General features: G+C 39.8%; 1 protein-coding gene across 6 annotated transcripts in view; it reads right to left on the bottom strand.

The window, feature by feature from the left end:
• Positions 1-23,188, bottom strand: part of TNRC6B (trinucleotide repeat containing adaptor 6B) — a 132,275-nt gene that overhangs the window by 29,621 nt on the left and 79,466 nt on the right. For 3 of the 6 annotated variants that reach the window (XM_063154585.1, XM_063154586.1, XM_063154587.1), the window contains 9 exons: positions 19,632-19,653; positions 17,827-18,171; positions 12,162-14,489; positions 10,706-10,864; positions 8,225-8,403; positions 6,951-7,025; positions 5,571-5,616; positions 1,926-2,074; positions 584-754 (listed from right to left, as the gene is read on the bottom strand). In XM_063154585.1, coding sequence (XP_063010655.1) covers positions 584-754; positions 1,926-2,074; positions 5,571-5,616; positions 6,951-7,025; positions 8,225-8,403; positions 10,706-10,864; positions 12,162-14,489; positions 17,827-18,171; positions 19,632-19,653 — 3,474 coding nt within the window. The remainder of the gene's footprint in view (positions 1-583; positions 755-1,925; positions 2,075-5,570; positions 5,617-6,950; positions 7,026-8,224; positions 8,404-10,705; positions 10,865-12,161; positions 14,490-17,826; positions 18,172-19,631; positions 19,654-23,188) is intronic. The other 3 variants (XM_063154588.1, XM_063154591.1, XM_063154589.1) reach the window with 1 other exon arrangement.

Genomic DNA, 23,188 nt, shown 5'->3' with positions numbered 1-23,188 from the left:
TTCTTCTAAAATAATACAGAATACAAAAGCCAGAGATTCTTCCAAACTGCTGTTAATCACTTAACTAGTTCCCCACCATTTCCCTGTACATAAAAATATTGCTACTTCAAGAATTTTTAAAGGCTACTAAATCAATTCTTACTTTGAGAACTGTGAGGAAGGGAAAAGGGAACAGGGAAAATGCTAAATCACTGCAACTTTTTACAGGGTCATTTCTACATATAAGGCCTTTGAGTGGAGTCTGAAAAACTTCAGTGTTGGGTTTGATGAGGCAAATCAACAGCCTCTAACCAGGTTTTAAGCCAGCAATTGAAGTAAAGGATACCACTAACTTCACGACTTCTGAAAAGCACATCCACCTGCTGCTGCACTGCAATTTAGGAAGAGGCCAACAAAACCAGACCAAGTATGTTCTGATGCTAGGAACCGAAGCGGACTGATTCTCAATGGCCTGAGACAGCTGAAATTTCCATTAACAATTTTAACCTATCCAGCAGAAAAACAAATGCAAGCAACCAACTAACCAGGATTAAGCCCAGGTTGCAGCCTTATAACAATGCATCTTAGAAGGTGGCCTGCTTACTTGTCTAGCAGCGAAGTTTTGGGGACTGAGCCCTGAGCCGATTGCCCCAAGGCCGACGTTGGATAGTGTGGAACCAGAGGGAGACAGCTTGTAGCTGGGAGAAGGGGAGAAGGGAGAGCAGGGAGCCTCATCCCCAAGGCACCCATCTTGATTGGAGAAAGGCAAAGTCAGCTGAAGCAGCAGTTAGCCAACAGCAGGAGTTGGTTAGTGAAGCAACAGAACGCAAGAGGAGAGAAAGAGGGACGGTGAGTGACTAGGAAGAAGCAAAGTTAATTTGTAATAGCAGTTACAAGGACAAAACTTCTGATTCAAATGACCACTTGACAATTAAGATTTTGGTCCAAGGAGAAACTCTTAAGTTTTCTTTTTAAAAATACATTTTGAACTCTCATGGAATTAGTTTCTGATAGTGGCTATTACCACTACAGAAGCAAACAAATCTTGAATGAATTCCTAGTGTTAGCACACACCTACCAGCATAATTTGTTAGGAAACGCATTAGCTTTGCTCACAGTATTTATTAATTATGCCACCAGAGGGAGTTGACAAAACTGCTTTTTGGCTCGTTATACCAAAATGGAGGAGTTAAAAAATTCCTAGACAGTTAACACGCCTTCAGAATTTTTAAACCAAATTTGTTTTCCATTTTACATGTGATAAACTGTATCTAAAAAAAACCAAAACAGCCCTAGAGCATTCTGCATCTATTGGACACTCTCCAATTCATAATGGGAAGCAATTAATATTTGATAATAACAGTGAAAGCTTCTGTTTAAAATAGGCAAGAATATGAAAGAAACACTATCATAACATACAGCAGATGTCACAGAGAAACAGATGTCGTACAGAAGCTTACAGTACACGGACATACAGCATAAGGGGTTGTGGAATTTAGAAAGGGTGTTTCCAATAAATGCCAGACATGAAAGAAGAAAAATATTCGGAAGACTGTGATTACTTAGATATTTACTTAGATCTCAACCAATTTTCTTCAAAGCAGATGACAGTAGTTAGTAGCCGAAAGAATCATCATGATGAAACCTAGACGAATTTTATTGCTACCAGTAGTTTATCCTTCCAAGAAAAAAGAAAGGCATCTGCCTACATCAAAACCAGTCTATTCTGGAATAAAAAGCCTCACTTTCTCCAATTTCATTTGCCTATGCACACCTGACACCTGTTTTATACACACATTCATCCTACCAATAAAACTACCTCACACCTTTTACTACTGAGCTCAATCAGGGTTATTCAATATCTAGCACCTGCTGAGAAGTAGGGTGAAAACTGGGATCTTGAACAAAGAGGTAGCTATTAATTTATTTAAAGATATTTCTCTCACCTTCTCAAAATAAGGCCCACTATCTGTGGTTCCCATGTCTTTGGAATTAGGTGGACGGAACCCAGATCGATCCTTTCTCATCATGTCATTAAAATCCCCGAGATTCACAGCTCGTTTATCTACCTCAAACTTCTTATCTGGGAGACCACCTGTAACAAAAAAAAGAAATTAGTGCAAATAATCTCATGACAGCAGGTTCACAGCCAAAGAAATACTCTTTAAGATCAGGGTATTAATTACATCTGTTTTATAATTTAGAACATCTACAGTGAGTATTAAAAGTGTTGAAAAATAAATGTAGGAAGTTTCATTTAACACTGAGCATGCCAATTTACTTTATAGAGCTTACGGTGAAGTATTTATCAAAATTTATATAGAGATATAAACACAAATGTTTCAAGTAATTATATTAATTAATACCTAGCTCTCTAAGTCTCCCAAAACCTGCACTGTAATTTTTTGGGATTCAGTATGTAGAAAGACTACTGTTTAAGTTCTCCATGTATTCTGCTTCGCTTCTGCTGAGTTTGACATTGAGAAATTATTTGAGATCATTTGAAAAATTTGGTCACATGCACATTATTTGGTCAAGGTTGTCCTACAGTCATATGAACTTAATTCTTAAAACACAAGACATCAACATGTATATTGTAACTTCAGACAGACAACCAAGCTCTTTCAGCCCGCACACAATAACACAACCAATAACATAGACACTTCTCAAACACCCTCTAAAGTCTCCTGCCATTGTTTAGTCAGTAACCTGGTGAAGTATGAGATGTCGGTAACAGATGACCAAACTGAAACATAGATGGTGAACAAGACATCGATTTTCTCTAAACGATTTATCAACAGCCAAAGAGCTGACTGGAAGAAGTTTTCCACCTTACATGCTGAACTGCTGCCAAGGAACAATCTTTTTGGTCAGATGTGACACCTGTAAGCAATTAGATGCATATTGCTACGTTGGAGTAGATGGAAAACATCTTCGTTTTAAAATACGGATGTGACAGAAATGAGCTTTACTGGTATTTTTAGTTTTAAAGAATACTGTTTAGTTGGTAGCACAGATGGTCTTTCCAAGAATCATTTTAAAAGCATGTCAGCACAATTAACAAGAAAATCTGTGACTTTTCCAAAGGAAGTTGGTGACGGATAACCTACCCTACCACTGACAAAACACTGGACCTTTATCAGAGCAGAGAGCTCATCGCTTTAACACCTTCAAGACAACTTTTTTTGAAAAAGCTTCTCAAATCCAGCATCTCTTTATAATGTCCTATCCCAATCTATTAATATTCACAGCGATGCCACTGCCAAGAAGCTATGAAACTGACCACTGACCAATTGCATGGATTTTTTTTATTACCTACACAGCTTTCAAAGCTGATCCAGCTTAATCCTCTCAATTGCCTTCAACATCATTTATCACAAGACAGTTGACTAATCACCTACATATCTTAGCTTGTAACTGGAGTCATACTGACCTGGATGAGCTTGTGGTTCTCTGATCCCTTTCTAATACATATTGAAAGCTACAACTGGCTCTGCAAAAGCACTCACAGAGTGTCACAAACAGCTCAGTGCTGTCAATACCTACATCAAACCACTGCACACAATGCCAGCAACGTGCACTAAAAGGCTCATGTGCTTCAATTCCACACAGGAAGCCCTGGCCATTAGTTGCTTGAAAAGAAACTGAAAGCGAGGCACAGTTGCATCACTGTCTGAAATGAAACTGGGTCAATGCCAACACAAGATGACTAAGCCACAGAAACACCCTTCCATCCCTCTGGTTATCCTGATGATCCAATCAGCTCCTCAAACATTACTGAATGATGCCTTGTAAAATACACAGAGCATTAAAAGAGTACCTCTGAAGGCTTGAAGCACAGATTTGCATGTCACTTAGTGCTGAGGCAGCTGCTTAAACTCCAGTATAAACAAGGCCTCACTGAGAGAAATGATTGCATTCCTTTATCCCATTCGCAGAAAATTCTAATGCAACTTTGAAATGTGTCATGGGAGTCTTTTCCTTTGAACCCATCAACTAAAGCTATAAATAATGGAGGGGGGTAAAGAATAGCTTTACCTTATGTGGTACATGACAACTGACAAAATGTGAAAAGTTTGAATTACCCTCTTCAGTAGGCAAAACCACTTGTGTACGAATAAATATGAAGCCCCAAATTCTCTACATGCAGAAACATAGAAGAGGTTAAATGTTACACCATCTTCATAAAAGAGGACCCTACAAGCCTATCTCATAAATAAGTCCAACTTTTAAAATTTAGAAGTAGACCTGGGCTGAGTAAAACAGCTTATAGATTCCCACAAACAAATGCCATCAGCAACAAGAGCAAAACTGCTAAATGTAAAAGTAACCAAAAAACCTACGAAGATCTGTTACATTCTCTGCCTTTGAAACAGAATGCAAGCCATAATTCACGGCTCTACCTAAGATCAAGGGATGCCACCACTGATGGGCACACTAAACTTAGAGAGCAACATATCAAGGTAAAAGATGCAGGCTTTCTGCACCCTCTCACAGGATATTCTGAGCAGCAGTCACCTCCTCAGAAGCTCTGATAGCCTGAGGGTCCTTGAAAGCGCCGCCAAAGGATCCTTAATTTGGAGATAAGAAACTAAGAGAGCTATAATCAACATAATCCAGGCTACCATCCTCTTCATTTGTACATGCTTAGATCTGTTTTTTACCAGCAGCATCTGAAGGCAGGTGAGAACTGAATACCCATGATGGTGACTGATCTCCACCTAGACATTCTTTAGAGAAGCATGATACAATCAGAGCCTGAGTTCTAGGGAGGACGCATGAGGCCAAACTGGAGATCAAAAAATTGTTACCTTTTACAAAACTGTATCATACCATATAAATAAATATCCTTACAATCTCTGACTGAGACCCTTAACTAGTTCAGAAAAGACGGTAATTTTAGGAATCATGAACAACTGAATCCTCCATGAAGTGTGACAGAAATTTAAGAATGTAATGGATTCTAAGCTGAAAGACACTGCATCTGTCTGGATTGTATTACAATACCAAATCCACACCAGGTATTAGATGCAAGTAAGTCTTGACTACCACAGTTCTACCTTTGGTACCACACAGCCCATGATGCTTAAGTTGTGTAGCAATGGTGGTGAAGCTATCCAGAACATAAAATCTACTTCTACTGAAAAGTAATCTGTAATAGCCTGAGGCACACAACTGAAAAAAAAATCAATGAGAAAAGATATTTTTTTCCCCCTCACATCACCTCCACTAAGCTGTAGTAAAAGGGATGTCCTACTGGCAGGAGGGAAAACAGTACTCTACTACCAAATGAAAAAGATTTTCACTGTCTTGAAACAGTAACAATGAATATAAACTTCGAAAGATTAAAACAGTCTTAAAGATGTCTCTGCCCCAAGTTATAGCTCAGCTCTGTACAGGTATGCATCCTGATCTTGCACACCAGAGTCAAAGCTTACAGACAAGACAGAAGATGCTTTTTACTATGCCCTTACGTTATGAAGGGTGCTAAAACTAAGAATCAAACCCTTCCAGAGTACAGCAGATCATCCTCATAAAAACAGTACGTGTGATCTCACATTCCAAATGCATTGCAATTAAAATATACTCACCTACAGACAAGTCCATCTTACTGCCTGGAATGTCGTCAGTTTGACTCTGGGGGAAAAAAGAAAAACAGAACACAATTCAGTTCTGATTTCTATTCAATGCTGAGAAATATTTCAGAAAGGTAGAATGCAGGAAGAACATGCTTGTGCTAATGAAAGTTTTACTTTAAACTGAAACGGAACACGAGGGTTTCTGGTATCACCCTGGACACACCTTGCCTCAACCCCCTAAGGCTGTGCATGGCGAGATTACCCACGTGAAAGCAGACTCACACAGCAACACAGGAAGATGCACAGACAGCCACTCCATAAATGAACCTCTGGCCTTGTGTTCCAGAGGTTGAGTGACAAAACACTGAAAACAGCGGCCAAAATGCTAGCTCAACCTCATGGCCTGTCATGCCATCAAATCTTGAAGTGTACTGCCATGGGATTCTTCAGTTGGTAGTGTGGGACAGGGTGCTCCCATAGCTTTCAGAAGCAACTACTGTCTAGCAAACAGAATTAGAGCTTGAGAGCCAAAAGACATTGCAAACTGATCCTAAGCATGTCGGTGTCAGCTTGTACAGACCTACACTCCTCACACAAACTCTGTATAGTTATCTTCTGCTAGCCAGTATTACATAGCATTCCTGCTTCACAGGATGACAACTAGCACAATATTCTGCAAAATATTTTGCAAATTGGCTTGTCAGAAGTTCCTTTATATAAAAAATTATATAGAATTATTTTTAAAATACTTCCCTAGGGCTCTGTCCTTTTCTGAATGATGTGATATTTATTCACTTTACCAAACAATCTTTACTTATGGATTTATGATGAGCCCTTTTTTTGCTAAAAAGACCCTGCTGTACCTCAAATATAAATTCAGCCAGGACAGACACAGAGCTGTATGTCTCCTTTTCTGATAGATGGCTGAGATTCAGAATGAATACCTTGGACTTATCACAGATGTCTGACACTACAGGCAGGAGCCTCTATGTTAAGTGCTCTAAACAGCATGTTATGAAAGCAAAATAAAAAAAAAAAACAAATCCAAAAACAAAGCAACAAAAAAAACCACCCCACACTAAAATGCAACAATCCTCCCACCCCAAAACCAACCAAACAAAATGAGAAAACACCCATCTCCCTCCCAAATCTATTACTTGCAAGGAAACTGCAACCTCAGAGAAGGAGCTATCACAAAGTAACTTTAGGAATCACTGTAGATTTAGGGTTTTTCTGAGAAGCCATTCTGAGCCAGCTACTACAGGTATTATAATCAACACCCCAGCATAGCAGATGCAGATAAATAACTGTGAAACAGTGGATATTTTGACTTATTTACAGCTTACAGCTCTTTCACAAAGTTGCACTTTCTTTTAAAAAAAATTTACTTACTAGCAAGCCCATATTTGAAAACTGTTTGGATAAAGGGTTCATCCATGAATCACTATTTCCTCCTTTTAATGCACACTGAAAAAAAAAAGGAGAAAAATATTTTTAAGAAACTTGATTCCTTGAATTCTTCTTTATCCTTGAGATGCACATGTTTAAAATGAAAATTCTGGTACCAAAGAAATTAATGTCCTGATAAAATAACTCTAAGTATTTACATGTTTGGAAACATTTAACAAATACTGTGTCTTGTACAACTGCCCACTGTTAGATATTCCAAACTGGCTGAACACTGTCATGTAGAATGTTTATCACACCTTCAGTTTCATTCTGCAATCTGGCAAGCTTTGTGAACACTGTTTATTTTTAATTGTTATAGTTTAATCCTTTCTTTAATCCAGTGCATTCAGAGGCAGATTTCTTCCTTTCTTCCCTTTAGCATGGTGTCTCTTGCACAGGCACTGAGCTGACCAGCATCTCTCTTTGGTCTTAGTGTAATTTAGAGATCACCAAAACCAATACTAACACAGTTCAACAGTGAAAAATTTCAGTTGTTTTGGTGATTGAAATAAAGCTTAAAGTGAGGAAAAAAGTGCCTGAGAATAATTTCTGGGAAACATGAATTGTGAAACTCCCCACCATATCACAGCAGTACTTCCATGTCTCAGGAAACTGCTGTGCCTTGCCTTTGGAGTCTGCCCTACCTACTTCATGAGAAGCAGACACAGCACAGTCCTTCTAATATTAATCCAATAACAAGTGTTACTGTACTAAAGAACTTCAATGCAAACAAACCTTAAAAAGAAATTTACTCAGGACTACAGCCAAGCTCCTGCTCCTGTCTGAGGCCAAATGTCAACAACAACAAACATAAGTCAGACATAAATCCAACAGTTGTTAGAAATCAGAAGTTCATGTGCCAAAGGGACTGTGGAATGCAAACTTCAGCAGGCTATGCAAGAACAACAGCAGCAACCTAACAAAGATGTGTAAGCAAGAGAAGAGAAATAGCCTTGGGATACTTATTTCCATTTAGTAATGGCTGTACAGCGTACAAACCAAAAGAATTTGACACCTACTGGAAGATTTATTAGTCATAACAGGTGTAATATATTAAAGTAAATCCAAAAACCTCCCTTTTTTTACACTAGTTTAAGAGGCCCCTTGCTGTAACTCTGCAAAACCTTCCTAAAAAATAACTGCATAGTGCTCTAACATATCAGTCAGACTGTTTTCAGACAACACAGTAGTAGTAATGAGTCATTCAAGCATTTTACCTTCATTTGTGTTTTCTTTCCTCCTTGTCCCCAGCTTGTTGAGTTGTGGGAGGAACTGCTTCCCTGAGAGCCTGCTGTGTTCCAGACTCCTCCCTCCTCCTCCTCTTCCCAGCTGGAATGACGTGTTCCTGTCACTGGCCCATCACTCTCTCCCCAGCCATCTTGCATAGATTTAGAACCTTTAGAAACACGAAAAAAAAAAGCTCAAAAGCAGTCTACAATACCATGCAGCTGGTGATGTGACACTGCAACATTGGCTGAGATCATCAGAATCGCAAAGGAATTAAAAAAAAAAAATTCAAAAATGTGTCTTCACTCTAACAGCTGTAAAAACTTGTGCACGTATTCCAAAACCCGAGAGATTTGGTGGCACATTCACATGTCATGTTGTGCAACTATTTTAAAGAAATGTCAAACCTTTAAAGATATAACAGCAATGGGGACCTCTTATACAGATCCAGCTGATTTAAAAGGCAACCTACTATTTTTGAGTGCAAATGAAAGCCTCCAAAGCACACACAAAAACCAGGAGTGCTGAAGATTCTTGTTCAGGTGGTTTATTAATTAATTCCTCTTGCACTTCAAAACCTTAATACTCCCCTCACCCTACACTCTTCCATAAAATTACATACAACTCTTAGGAGTAACAACTAAGTAGAATCTGAAGGCAAACACCTGACATGTCTGAATATAAAAAAAGTCAGGAATTGCAATAAGTCTGCCATGGGGATCTCTATCCTGACCATAATGAAAATAAGTACAGCAGCATTTTATGGTGGTTTAAGAGATACCTTAAAATGCATCATAAATAAACACTCAGATACTTAGAGGAAAAAGCTTTCTTAAGTCTGTTCAATTGGGTACTAAAACTGAGGGCTACTTATGAAGCATACTGGTCCAAGTGCAAAAAATCTACCTCTTGGCCCTTTAATCCTGCTACTTACACAGAAAAGGCCTCAATAAAGTATTATGTCTGCAGAGTCAAGAACACAATCTGGAAATGTTATACTGGGAAGTCCCTGCAGCTTTAATTGATTTTAGGTGACAGTGCTTAAATATTTATTATACTACTACATGACCAGAGATTATTTTTCTGCACTGATAGCTCTCTAGGACTCATGAACATGAAACTTCCACCAGAATATTCTTATGCATACTGGCAGAACTACATAAATGTACTTTTTTCAAACAGGTAGATACTGATCTATGCTTCCTTCTTTGGCTCCAAACTGATTTTTTCCCTTTTCTGATCACAGCTGGTCTGTATCCTGTCCCTAGATTTTGCTCTAGAGCTGGGGACAGCTCACATACAGAACAGCATGTGTAGGTTGCAGTTCTTTGGTTACGGCACACATACAGACCATTCATGGTAAGCAAGTGACCAGGTATAGTCTCAAAGGACTGTGTTAAGCATTAATCAATCAACAGAATTTTGAATGGATCAGTCTCAGAAGTTCTTATTTTGGTCATATTTAGGTATCTTTTTATAGATAAAAGAAGATAGCCATCTAAAATTAACTTAGCATCCTCAAAATGCCAAGTCTGTGGGGCAGACATGGGAAGCCTGTCATCCACAAAAGCCTGCTGTAACAGTAACATTAGGAAGCAAAGCTTTTTTGTTTCAGAAATGTCCAAATTATTTAACTGGTATGAGAGAAAGCTATCTACACAGCACTTAATTTCAAACAATTACATGTTGCAAAAGCAACTTCTGGGCTGGAAACAGTTTTACAGTGGGTATCATCAAGGCAAGTTCAGTAACACCTGTGCATCATCAATAGTCCCTACAGGAAACCTCACATCCAAATGTTACTCATTTTGGCAATAACATTGCTTTTGTTTGTTGCTTTTTCCTTAAAAAGAAGGAAATAAAAATTATACAAACTTACATAATCAAGAATAATACCCACAAAAACTCTTAATATAGCAAAATTTTAACTTTGAAGTAAATTTTCAAAATATTTCAACATCTCATTCACAGAAGACACTATGGTAGGCACTTAGCTTCTACTACAAGTGCACTTCTTAAGAGTTACAATTTTTCTCACTTACACAATTAAAAAATCCATTCAAAGCCAAGTTGCACTATCAAAGCATGGATAAAGATGTAACGGCCTCCACAGTGAAATTTGTCAGTACTGTGCATGCCTTTTCCTGATATGGTCAGAAAAGGCGACTTATCATGTAACAAGTAGGCAGCCAGAGAAAAAGAGAAAAATACACATTTCCTTACTGTGTTTCAGCACTTCCAGAATCAGAGTTGCTCATTTAACTGCTTAGTCAGGAAAATTTTACTACCTTAAAAGACAGTTTCAGTCATTTACAAACACTTAATAATCATCCATCAAAATCCTACAAAAACATTCAAGGCTGCTTTTAGGCCTCAGATATCAATTCCTCTACAGGTGACCTATGTCAAAAGGCCAAACACAAACATCTCCCAGGCAATTGCAAAGAAACTGGTGTCTGGGCCATACTCACTGGATTTCATGGCGTTCGGGGCGGTGGAAGGTGCATTCCCCCAGCCTGTAGTCGATGCTCCTGGATCATCCACTTCACCCCACCCGGGACTGGTTTCATTTGGCTCACCCCAGGCGGACGTACCATTATCTGGAGCAGGTGGAGTGCTTTTGCTCCAGACTGCACAAGGAGAAAGAGGTTTCATTACAGACCATTCAGATAATGAACTGTTTACTGCAGCGCAGCACCATGTCTTTAATTTACTGCTTCATTCTTCTTGTCCAGAACTTTGGGCTCTCAGAAGCATGTGTGCAACAGAACTGACAATCGTTCACAACTAATTTAGAGTGGGCACTGACCTCCAGGGATGAAGAGAATGCTATGAGGAGTAATACTCTTCTCCTAGATTAAACATGAACCCCACATATAACACTGTCCACCTATCTGTGAACTTTTGTGACTAATTACAAGAATCTAACTTAGGATTTTATATACTGACTACAGGACATATTTGCAGTACATATTAAATCAAGACTGAATTCTTTTAAAGTGTCTTTGAGTCAGAGGAAAAGATTACATAACAATAATTTCTTAATACATTTCCAGGCTATATAACTTTTTCTTGTCCTTATTCCAAAGAATAAAATATTTCTCCAAGTATTCTTTATCACACAGCAAAGCTGAACTTGACTAAAAAACCTGTCACAGACATACTAAATTTCAAGTGTTATCTGAGTGTTTCAGAGCAAAATGTTTTTGACTAAAATTAAGTAAAGATTTTCTCCCCATTTCTCTAATAATTAAATGCAAAAAATGCTACTTAGTCCAGAAAAAGGGAAGCTCATGGGAGACTTTACTGCTCCCTACAAATATGTGAAAGCAGGCTGTAGCCACGTTGGGGGAAGTCTCTTTTCCCAAGTAGCAAGAAATAGGACAAGAGGAAATGGCCTCAAGTTGCACCAGGGCAGGTTTCAAATGGATATTAGGAAAAACTTTTCACCAAAAGGATTGTCCAGCACTGGAACAGGCTGCCCAGGGAACTGGTTGAGTCACCATGCCTGAAGATATTCATAAGACCTGCAGATTTTTGCACTGATGAACACTGTTTAGTCATGGACTAAGCAGTGCTGGGCTTATTAAGCTTATGGCTGGACCCAGTCTTAAAGGTTTCTGATTCTGTAATTTAACCTGTTCTTCAGAGGTCAAATTGAATATGCAGATTTGCCAGCTAACAAACATTTTTTTTCCTGGCAAGGTGACCAGTATTCAGATCACAGTTACTGAAGCATAACAAGCAGAGGACTGACAGATTCAAATTTTAAAGACACTTTAAGTACAGAACCAAATATTCAAATCAGAATTTGGTTTTCTTTATAGAATAAAACTGTCAAGAACTGGTGGCTACAAGAATCTCTCTTATGCATTAAGGTTACAATCAAATATAGGAGCTTGCTGAAGAAAGGAACAAGACTAGTACCTGATGCTTGTGATTTGCTAGTCATTGGAGTAGGCAGGCTCTGCTCCCGTGGGGCCTGTCCTCCTTGTGAGTTCTTGTCCCACAGATTCACATTCTTGTAGTTGTAACTGCTGGGATCTCCCCACGCTGAAGTGCCATCATCAATATCCATTTTTCGACTGATTGACTGTGGAGAAGGTTCTTCCCAGCCACTAGGCTCCTCCTCTTTGGGGGCAGCTGGCTGTGGTCCATTGTTCCAGTTTGGGTTTGGAGGCCGCCCGTTACTGGGAGTTTGGGGCGGTGGACCCCAGGAACCAGAAGACTCCTGCTGTTGCTGCTGGTGCTGTTGCTGCTGCTTGTTCCAGGAGTTGGGCTGTCGACCCGTCTCGTTCCATGTTGAAGTTCTTTTACAATCGTCCCATCCACCCTTTGAAGCAGAGCTTGTATTTGCACCATTACCCCAAGTTCCAATCTCACTTTGCCCACTTTCACCCCAACCAGACACTGGCTTGTTTCCTGCACTTTCCCAGTTACTGTTTTTTGTTTGGTCAACTTCCTCTCCCCAACCGTTCTTTCCAGAAGACCATCCTTGATTACTCTGCCGTCCACCCCACCCCTGATCCTTACTAGAGCTGTCATTCCAAGAGGAAGATGATTTTTCTTCTTGCCTTCCTCCTCCCCAATTAGAAGAATTGGTGTTCTTATAGTCATTCCATCCTCCAGTACTTTTGGGGTCCTTCCACTCCGTTGGGGTTGAGAGCTCACCCCATCCAGACTTGTTTTGATTGCTTTGGCTGGGTACATCGCCCCAGCCCCCTGAGTTCTTTGTCTGTGTGGCAGAGCTCTCCCACCCCTCAGTTCCTTTATCAGACTTCCCCTCGGGTCGCGGCATCTCTTCAATATCCCACACGGTATCTTGCTTAATTTGAGTCTGGCCCCAGCCGGTGTTGGAAAGCACTCGGGGGTCCAAGTCAGTCCTGCTCAGCAACGTCTGCAGGACTGCCTGGCAATCAGGATGCGTGGGCCTGTACGATCGGCGTCCAGAATTGTGACTGTCACTACTTCCTGCTTTGTGGTTGCTTCCAGTGCTTTGACCTCCAACCTCACTTCCTGCAGAGCTGGAAGATCTTCCCCAACAGGGAGCCTGGGAATTGCCTTGGTTTTCAGGAAGAGGGTGGCCTTTTTGATTGTCCCATGCTCCAGTGCTAGAATTTGGTTGGTTTGGACCACTCCACTCTCCAATCTTCAGTTCATCAGACCCAGACAGCTGTTTCCATTCTCCCTGAGAGACCCCAGATGTTAATTTGTTCCCTTCACCCCATTTGCTTTCGTTTGCGTGCTGAGGGCCAAAGTTCCAAGACCCACCACCCGTAGACCGGTTATTGTTATCCCAAGAATCACTTCTTGACCCATTAGGTTTTTGAACAGAAGCTCCTTTCCAGGAGTCCTCTCTATCCTTTCCATTGTTCCCATGGTTTCCAGAATTGCTCTGCCCAGAGACTGTTTCAGTTCCAGAAGACCCCCTAGCTGTACCCCAAGATCCAACACTCCCAGTCTTTCTTTCTCCAGTGCTTTGAGAAGGGGTGTCAGTGCTCCTGGAAGGGTTCCCCAAGCCCATTTCAAAGGGCATTCCCTTATTCTCCATAGGGTTTGGTGAACTTAAGTTCAAGGAGTTAGTGTTTCCATTTTTTGGTCCATCAGTGTTATGAATTTGAGCCTGTTCTCTGCCAGAGACAAAGTTAACACCCGCATTTTCCATCTTTGACTGCTGTTCCCTAGAGGTCTGACCTACTGTGCTAATCTGTGCATTGGAGCTACCACTATCAGATTCCAGAGTTCCTTTCCTAGAATTGCCCTCTTGAACCAGTGCTGGCCAAGCAGATGGGTTGCTATTTGGGTTAAAGTTGCTGAAACCAGAACCGGGACTGATTCTGTCTTGTCCACTCGAGTTCCTCCAATTACCTAGTCCATTGTTACTCTCGGCAGCAGGGTTGGAAGATTGAACAGATTTAGCCTTGGGATCAGATTTCCAGGCCCCAAGATTACATTCGTTTCCAGCGCTTCCAGACTGGCACTGGCTTCCTTTTCCTTTGTTACTAGTGGTGCTTCCTGGCAGAGCGTTCTTCTCCAAGCCAGGGTTCGAGGCACTGTTGTTATCGGTGGTGTTTTCGGAAGAAGACTCAGCATCTTTGCTGGCAATACAAGGCCACTCTTCCATGTCAGACCCGTCTACAATCACCTTGTCCCAGATGTGAGTTGGGTTGGCGTTGGTGCCGCTGTTGGAGGAGGCTCCAGGACCCCAAGTGGAATTTGCATAATTTGAAGCAGCAGCACCTCCAATTGCTGAATCTAAAAGAAAATAAACCAAGAAAATACCCAAAAAGGTGTAATTAGTAAGCTGGGTTATTTACAAGCATAGACCATCAGATTTTTGACATCAGTTATCCCACTTATTTTGCAGAGCATAAACTCCATAGTAACAGCTGCAGCAGTATTCATAATTGAATATATACTAATACTATCAGTATTGGCTCATATGACAACTTCCATGAAAATAAGGCAAACAGCTTAAAAAACTGGGTGACTCCCCTCCCAGACTCAATTCCTATGTTATACATTCCAAAGTAAAGATCACAATTTCTGGTTGCTAATACTTTCAATAGAAGATAAGATCAGCTTTCAGTGCCTGTCTGAGGCTTCCAATTCTTAGCTTAAACAATGAACATCCAATGGATGCCTTCTGGATCCCCCTTCACTGAGGGCCACCAATGAGGATCCAGACTTTACAACCAAAGTTGAAACTCCCTTGTAAGCTTTGAATTGATGAACAGTAGTTTCTCTTCAACAACTAAGTCCCACCCACCAAGATCCAAAAGATCAAGCAGTTTCCAAGTACATTCTGTTCCTTCTGTTGCTTTAACCTCAATGCAAACGGAACAATAGCAAGGAAGTATGACTCTACTGATATTTTTATCCGTCTGTCTTTTTAGCACAGAGTAACCCTTTTTTTTTCCTTCCAATTAAAAAACTTTCTGATTACACAGATCACAGGAAGAACTTAAAGAGGACAGACAAAGACAAGCTCAAAAGACTGCAAGGTTGCAAGGTTTTGAACTTAGAAATGGTTCAGACAATGAATGATGCATAGGCAACTCTGAACTTAGCAAGATCTTCAAATCAGTGGCTTTAACTGAACACTTAATTTCTGTAAAGATGTTCCAAAAGTACTAAGACTGGGGTGCTTGCTCACATATAGCATGCTAAGACACAATTTAAAGGACTGTTTTATGAAACCAGCCTTCCTTTGCTGCTTTTGACAGTGGCAATAATCATAACTAAGAAAGACTTTTCACCAATAAAATTTAAACCTTTTTGTCCAAAACTGTCTTGTATGCCCTGAATTACCACTGGTACTGGAAGAATTACATAGAACACCCATCATCTCAGTCTCCTGTATCGGTATGAGACAATAGTATCCTTGGTGTCATCTTTCAGGACACTAGTTTTGCCAGAAGGATTTCAATCCTGGTAGAAAAAGGTCGATGTGAAGAAGGATTACATGTTGACTTTTGATATTATCGTCAGCAACACTACCTATGACCATCTAGTGAATATAAAAATGTGAGCAAGTAGGTAAGCTGCATGGTCTTCCCCATTGGGAACCTGCTTTTGTTTTCTTTCACGTGGCATGAATTTAACCACAGTATCAGTGCATACATGCTCGACCACATTGGGCCAAAACTGAAGTTCAGTTTGTCAATAGCCAGATGTAAGGTGGGACCAGTGATGGTACGAGGCAGGTAACACTGCACTTCCATAAGCAGTTTGATGAAGCACCTAAGGCTGTGTCTAATAAGAGAGACACGGCCCTAGTGTCTCTCTTGTTCACCTGCTCATTCCCACTCCTCTGGCACACCTACACTCTCATATGCTGGTGTCCATGCTCTCACGGATATTCAGCTGGGTGAACAGGCAAAAGTCATCCAGACTGAAATCAGTTTTAAAAACAAACCTAACGTAATTTTAATACAAGTCAGATCCCCAGCTCAGTTAACTCGTTATGGAGCAGAAAAATGGATGGGGTGAGGCAGGTCTCAAGGACTCATATCTTTGTTTGCACTCCTGACTTACACCAGGATAATGCAACTAACCACTGGCTAATACAGCCCAACTAGTACCCTCTTAGTTGTTAATGCACCATTAAATGAAGTGTAAAAATATGAGAACATGTAATATCAAATTTCAACCTCAAGTTGAACCTTAGGTGTCAAATAAATACGTACAACTTAAGGAGTCACTCAAAATACTTCAAAATGGTCCACATACAGTACACCCAACAGCAAAAAATTTTGCTCATGAGAAGTTTTGAAAACTTTTAGAATGCTTCACTAACACAAATTTTTCTTAGTCAGTCTACTATAATAACTGTGAAGGCATACCAGTACCAGGATTTTATATAGGAACCACAGACTTCAGTCCATGTTTTGTTTCAGGTGTTTCATCAAAAAAAAGTTATCTCCAAGACATCTGTTTTTAAGCTGATAAGTAAAAATTCTGCCATTGTAGTTTGACATTCACCTTCTCCTTTATTAAACAGCAATTATCAAAGACAAGATAAATACTCTGTCAAACAGGGATTCACTACAAATGAATTCAAGTAGTGAAGCCACAAAACAAATGGAATTATTATTTTTCCTAGAATCCTATTTATTAAGGACAGCCATCCCACCTAGCTGACTTCATTCTGTACAAGTCACCTGTTTTTAATTCCAAATCACGGAGAACTAAAAAGTTTGATTTCCACAATGGTAAAAAAATCATGATCCTATTGATCTGGCATGATTTTCAAAGAAAACTCAGACATACTGGTATTGTTATTTTCTTCTTCTTGACTTGCAAGTATTTAATATTTCTTTTTACAAAATCCTTATTGTTAGAACTGAAGCCGTCCTTGACTTCATAGGTCACCTCTTTTTTTAAAAGGCAGATATTTTGAGTGGAATTTTGCTTGTTCTGCTATTATAATTAAAGAAGAAAAGCTACTGCAATTCACCAAGGGTCTAAAAAATTCAAGAGCAGCTTTAACCTCCCCATGCTCACCAAACAACCCTAAAATCAATTTATCTTCTGGTATACAAAATGAATGGAAAAGTAAAAACAGAACAGTCACCACTTGTACAAAAAGGCTTATCTGAGTACAAAAGATTACTACCAAAAAACAGAAGTGAGGAGCAATAGGTCGCCTTTGTGTTTCATCCAGACAAGATGTGACAGACACCTGCCCTTTGCAGACCTGGCATCTACATGCCTGTTTTACGAGATGATACAAAAATGTGACAAGACAGGAAATTCATGTCAAAGAAACCTGAAGAGCCATTAGGAACTACTCAGTGACAACCATAAAATGCTGTTTATTTATGCCTCGCGTTTACTTTGCTGCAGAACATTTCAGCAACCAATTAAAACCACTCAAAGCATACTTGAAAAACTTAAACCTCTCGTTCCATCTAGTAGTAAAAATTATATCCATGGCTGCCAACAGAAGCCTGTACACTGAAACAGCAGAAGCTCCCCAAGAGCAACCTGAGTTCTGTTATATAATGCCAGGCTTATGTAGAATTTCAGCCATCCCTTTCCTGCCACGCACCAACGCCTTCCTTTACTACCATTTATTATCATCACTTGCCTGTTGCAGTCCCACTGTCGCTCTGCAGCAGTGCTCCTGTCACTGGTTGTGCGTTGTTTGGGTTTGCTCCTGGTGCTGCTGGGGAGGGAGGCCCTGCTCCACCCCCAAGGAGCATGCAGGATGGCGGAGGGGGCTGCCCACGTTTCAGTAACACTTTGTGGTCCTGCTGGCAACGGAATCGCGGCGGCACCTCCCGAGGCATGTAGCGGGCGGCGCTTGGCGGTTGTCCGTTCGGCACTGCCACCCTCTTGGCATTGTTGCCACCATTGACTGGTGGCGATGGAGAGTTGCCAATTGGGCTGGCAGCCACTGGTTGGCTTAAACTTGGTTTCGTCACTTCGGGCACTGAAAAACAGGAAGGATGAAAATCAGAAGTTTTTCCACTTAAACCTATGCTAGCTACAAGAACTCACTGTGACTCTTCATTTTCATTATCTAATCTCTGAAATACTATGCAGCTTCCATCTTCTCAACAACCAAAAACAATTTAAAGAAGCAGGAATAAGCAGTAGCAGCAGACATTTTGCTCCCATGTGCAACTCTGTAGTCTAGGATGAAACTCTACGTTCATCAATTTTGCTCTAAGCCCAAAATTTCTTGCAAATGTAAAGTTGGCAACGAATATACCCTAGACAGTGACTAATTTCAAAATATGAGCAGTCAAATGTAACTGGCTCCAGCATCCTGATCTTCAACTGGCTTTTGGATTGTTATGCATCACCATCTTAATGGGAAACCTGAAATCAAAACCCAAGCTTTCACCTGTTTACTAGGCTGCACAGCCGCTGCCTAAACAAACAGAAAGATGGGAAATAATCTGCCTCCTTTTGGATTCAGAGGTAACAAATCTGAGTTGCTGCTGTTTGTGCTGCTCTTCAGCAAGGCACTAATACCTGACTCTCACCCAAAAAACACTCCTACACAGATCAACTGTATTTGGCTCACTTCAGGTTGCCCTGCTGGTCACCATGTGCCCCTATAAGCAAAGCCAAGCTGCTCCTCAGGACTACTAAGTACTGGAGAAGAAAACCACAAATCCTTGAGAAGCTAACACCATCACAAAATTTGCTCAAGAGACTCTAGACAAACTAAGCACAATGAGTAAAACTTTTACAACTGTAAGATCAACACAAGTGGGTCTCTCTTTGGCATCATGAATGCACTATTCACCACATTTTACTTTTTAAGGGTTTTCCAATTTCTCTAGATAGGCTTCATTGCCCAAACCCCAAAAAGTTCTTGTTAGCCATAAAATCAAGTTACTATTTTAGTGCTTTTCTTTCACTAATGGCAATTTCCCCACAAAATTTATCAAAAACTGATACACAAAGCAAGCTACAACAGCTACATTATTTAGTTCAAATTTCAAGATCCTCATTTATCAGTCCTGTCTTCTCTATTGGACTACTATGTGCCTGAATTTAGGTTTCCAACCCCAAGAAATTTCCATTCATTTTGGTACCTCTCTACAAGCAGCACTTTTGCTGTCTTTCATTCCCTTTATAAAGGTGGTTTCAGTCTTGGTTATTTGTCTAAAACTGTTGTAAAACAGAGAACTGAGTATTTCAGCTAACCTATCTCGTCCACAATCTTCATTTTTTCTTCAAGTATTTAGATGCTGACAACACACCTGCAGAATAGTTGTAGCTTCTCCATTTTAATCACCTCAACTTATTTCTTCTGAATACTCATATTCAGTGTTTCATCTTTGCTCATATGCCCCCTTCCTTTTCTAACAGTTTTGGTAAAGATCTGAATCTTGGCTCAAGTCAATAAAAGTACTCCTTAGGATCAAAGATTCTTACCTTTGGTTTTTTGATCTGTGACCTGCAAATTAAGAGCAAGAATGTAAATAGAGTTTTAAGCAGTGCAAAACAAACATGGAACATGTGCTAAATCACAGTCTTAATAAATCAGCAAAATAACAGAGTTTGTTGTTCAATGAAAACAACCAACTGATTAACTACAAAAGTCTAAACAGTATTCCTAGTTATATATATATATACATATATATCAAAGGTTTTCAGAAGTGTTACAACTTCTAGAATAACTGCCTGATGCAGAAGTCACTGGCAGAAACAATCATACTTCACTCATGATTTTAAGTACTCAATCCTCCTCCTCATCCCAAACATGGCTTCCAAATCACAAATAAACACATCCCATAGCATTACAGTTCTCTCAGATTTTGGAGATGAAGTATTTCAGTTAAAGTGTAACAAAGCCTTCCTTCTGTTGAGAGTATCCTTACAGTAGACTATTGGGGCCTGAAGTAACCACAGCAGTCTGTCTCTCTGCCATCTTCCCATTTCACCTTTCCTAGAACATCTCTTCCAAGGAGAAGTAACTCTAAACCTTACTGGATTCATTTCTACATTTACAAAGAGTACCAGCAACACCTATAAAGTAAATGTACTGAAAGCAACAAGAAGTCAATGACTGAAATGAGTATTCATGCTGGCCAACAAACTCAATATGGGTTTGTATTTGTATCTGTACCCTACATTGTTTCAGCATAGCAGATTTCAAGCTACAGCAGTGACAAACACATCGCTGGTATATTCTCTGGAATTGTGTGTATTGTAGCATTTTTTGAACCTGTCCATCATGAGCTCCACTACACAATAATGAAAAACCCTAAAGATCATCATGTGTCAGGTTCTATGACACCTATTCTTAAAAGAAATTGCTGAACTAGTCCATATTTCTGGAAAGCACGCAGCATCAGTATAGAATAATGAAAGCACAAGTAAAAAGCAGTTTATTGTTGAAACTAACCAAGCCAGAACTCCTTTGTACGGTAAAGAATAAAAAGACAAACTGCACTAAATTGCTATGGCATCGTTTACTTTGGAAAGATGAAAACTGCAATATGGAAACTGGAACATTCACTAAAATACAAAATCTTAAGCATTGCAACTTCACAGACATACACTATCCCAAAGCCTCAAGGACAATAAAAATGTATCTGGGCCAAAACCATGTCTGTACCAAGCCACACATCAATTTTCAACTTCACTTATGAAAAATCCTGTATGCATCAAATTACATCATCTTCTGTGACAGTTAAAGATTCTGTAACATGCTTAATTGACCCTGATGCTTGGCTACTAAAGGAAAAGAGGAAAAAATATTAATTAACACAATCTGGTAATGCTGATATGTTTGCTATAGTCAACAGTAGACACATTTAGTAAATTAGTAACTTGTCTACTTGGATAAAAAACATTTTACTGAATCCTTGAAAAATTCTACATGATAAACACAAATTACTTTAGACAAAAAAACCCCAACAAAACAAAACCTTCTGCCTGTATTGTCTCTCTCTCCTAGTCAAAATGATGTGGTTTTGCGATTGCTTTCATCTAAAATTCAAAAGCTGAAAAAAATATGACAATGTCTCATATTTACAGCTGTCATCTCTCTGTGGGCAACCTACGAGCATCAGCAGGGCAGGAGCAGACACAGTGAATGGCAAGCTGGAATAAATCTCAGTCTACTGAGGAGCTACCAAACAGATCCCTGGACACCAACCACAGGTATATTTAAGCTGTGAACCTGTTTGTGTAACTTCCCTCAAAGTGATTTTTTTTAATTTTATTTTTTAAGTTTCTGACGATCCAGACAGAACAATTGTTTCATGTGAAACAAACTCAGTTTGAAAATGATACCCTGAAATCATTGCTGCTTATTTGGCAAACACCTCCACAGCCAGTAAGAATGAACACACACATTTATATTTTGTCCATTTGGCTGCCCACTTTGCTATTCTTACCTATCTCCAGCTATTACTGTCAAGTTTGGCTTCTAAGAGATTAAATTACTTATCTTTATCCTTCCTGAGAGTGTGGCAGAATATGTACTGAACAACTTACTAGGTGAGAGACCACACAGGAAAGCTGGCAAATCTCTTTCGTATTCAAAGCACCAATTCCTCAATAAACACAGCACTGTTATCAAGATGATCAGTACAGCCTTTTCAAGTTTCCCTTTTATCACTCAATATCAGCACATAATCTTCAAGTCTTTACTCCTTATTCATAAGGGTATGCTCTTTCTGGTTTCTACGTACCTTTTTTGTACTTGAACATTAAACAGCACCAACACCAAGGCAAAAAGACACTGGAGAGACCTTATCCGTAGCAACTGCTCTTTTGCACTGTTATTTGGAGATTAATCAACTGGATGAAGACAACTGACACACATTTATCCACACCCAGTTTAAATTGATAGACTCAAATTGGTGAAAAAGCCCTGGATAAGCCAAGATTTAACTTGGTTGGCGCTGTCCGCTCTCAGCAGAAACCCACAGAATGTAAGAGTGAACACTGTGATCTTCCATCACCTGATCTGTTACTGAAGCAACTGAAAAACAGAGTACTGAAAAAAAGTAAAGCCTTTTGCTCTCAGTTTCATATCATCATTGAAATTGGAAAGAACAGTCTCTGGAAATCTAATCCATAGTTCCCACCTGTCCTCTAATCCACACCTGTCCTTCACCTGGCCCCAAGAGGCTTCTCAATTACAAACAAAATCATCAAAACTGGATTGCACAGGACCATGTGAAACTCAGCTTTGAGCATCTAAAGACAGGGGCAGCACCACAACCTCTCTGGGAAACCTGTTTCTATGGTGGCCCAGCCACATACACACACAAAAAAGGAGTCTTTTTATGATTAGGCAGACTTTGAATATGTACATAACACATTATGCTTTGCCAATGGGCACGGTGGAGAAGAGTCTGCCTCCATCTTTTTACTCCCTTCCACAAAATATTAATGTGCATTGGTGAGATCTCCTGAGCCTCCTCTCCTCCAGGAGGAACAGTCATAACACTCCCAGCCTCTCCTCATTTGTCAGATCCTCCAGTCCCTTAATCATCTTAAAGGCCTTTCGCTGGACTTGCTCCAGGGTGGATGCACCTATCCTATACTGGGAAGCCCAGAAACGATTTTACTGGCAAAAAGCATGGATAACGCCCTAAGGGACTCAAGCTCCTGTGTCAAGTTAATTCCTAGGACAACCTGCCAGATGTTTTGTGCAAAATACAAACCTTCTAGTACACCAAGTTTCAAACTTGTTTTCTTAGCAGAACCAATTTTTGGTGACTTACAAATTCTCCACAACTCAGACTTGAACTGGCAGACTTCAGTAAAAGTGCTATTTGCTACAGAAAACGTAAAATGCAAGTAATACTTAGCACAAAACATAAACAGAATCTTCAGTAGTAAATACTTCATATAAACTTCCTTAATGATATTTTAGAAAAAGGATCTTCCTGCTCTAATAAATCTTTACTCAGTTTTACTGCAAAATTGCAAAAGCCCATCAGTATTTCAATCCACAAACACCTCAAACAAGT

Source organism: Melospiza melodia, chromosome 4, assembly GCF_035770615.1.
Source record: "Melospiza melodia melodia isolate bMelMel2 chromosome 4, bMelMel2.pri, whole genome shotgun sequence".
NCBI classification, from domain to species: Eukaryota; Metazoa; Chordata; class Aves; order Passeriformes; family Passerellidae; genus Melospiza; species Melospiza melodia.
Note: the sequence above shows the minus strand (reverse complement) of the source record. Positions and strands in the feature narration are given on the sequence as shown.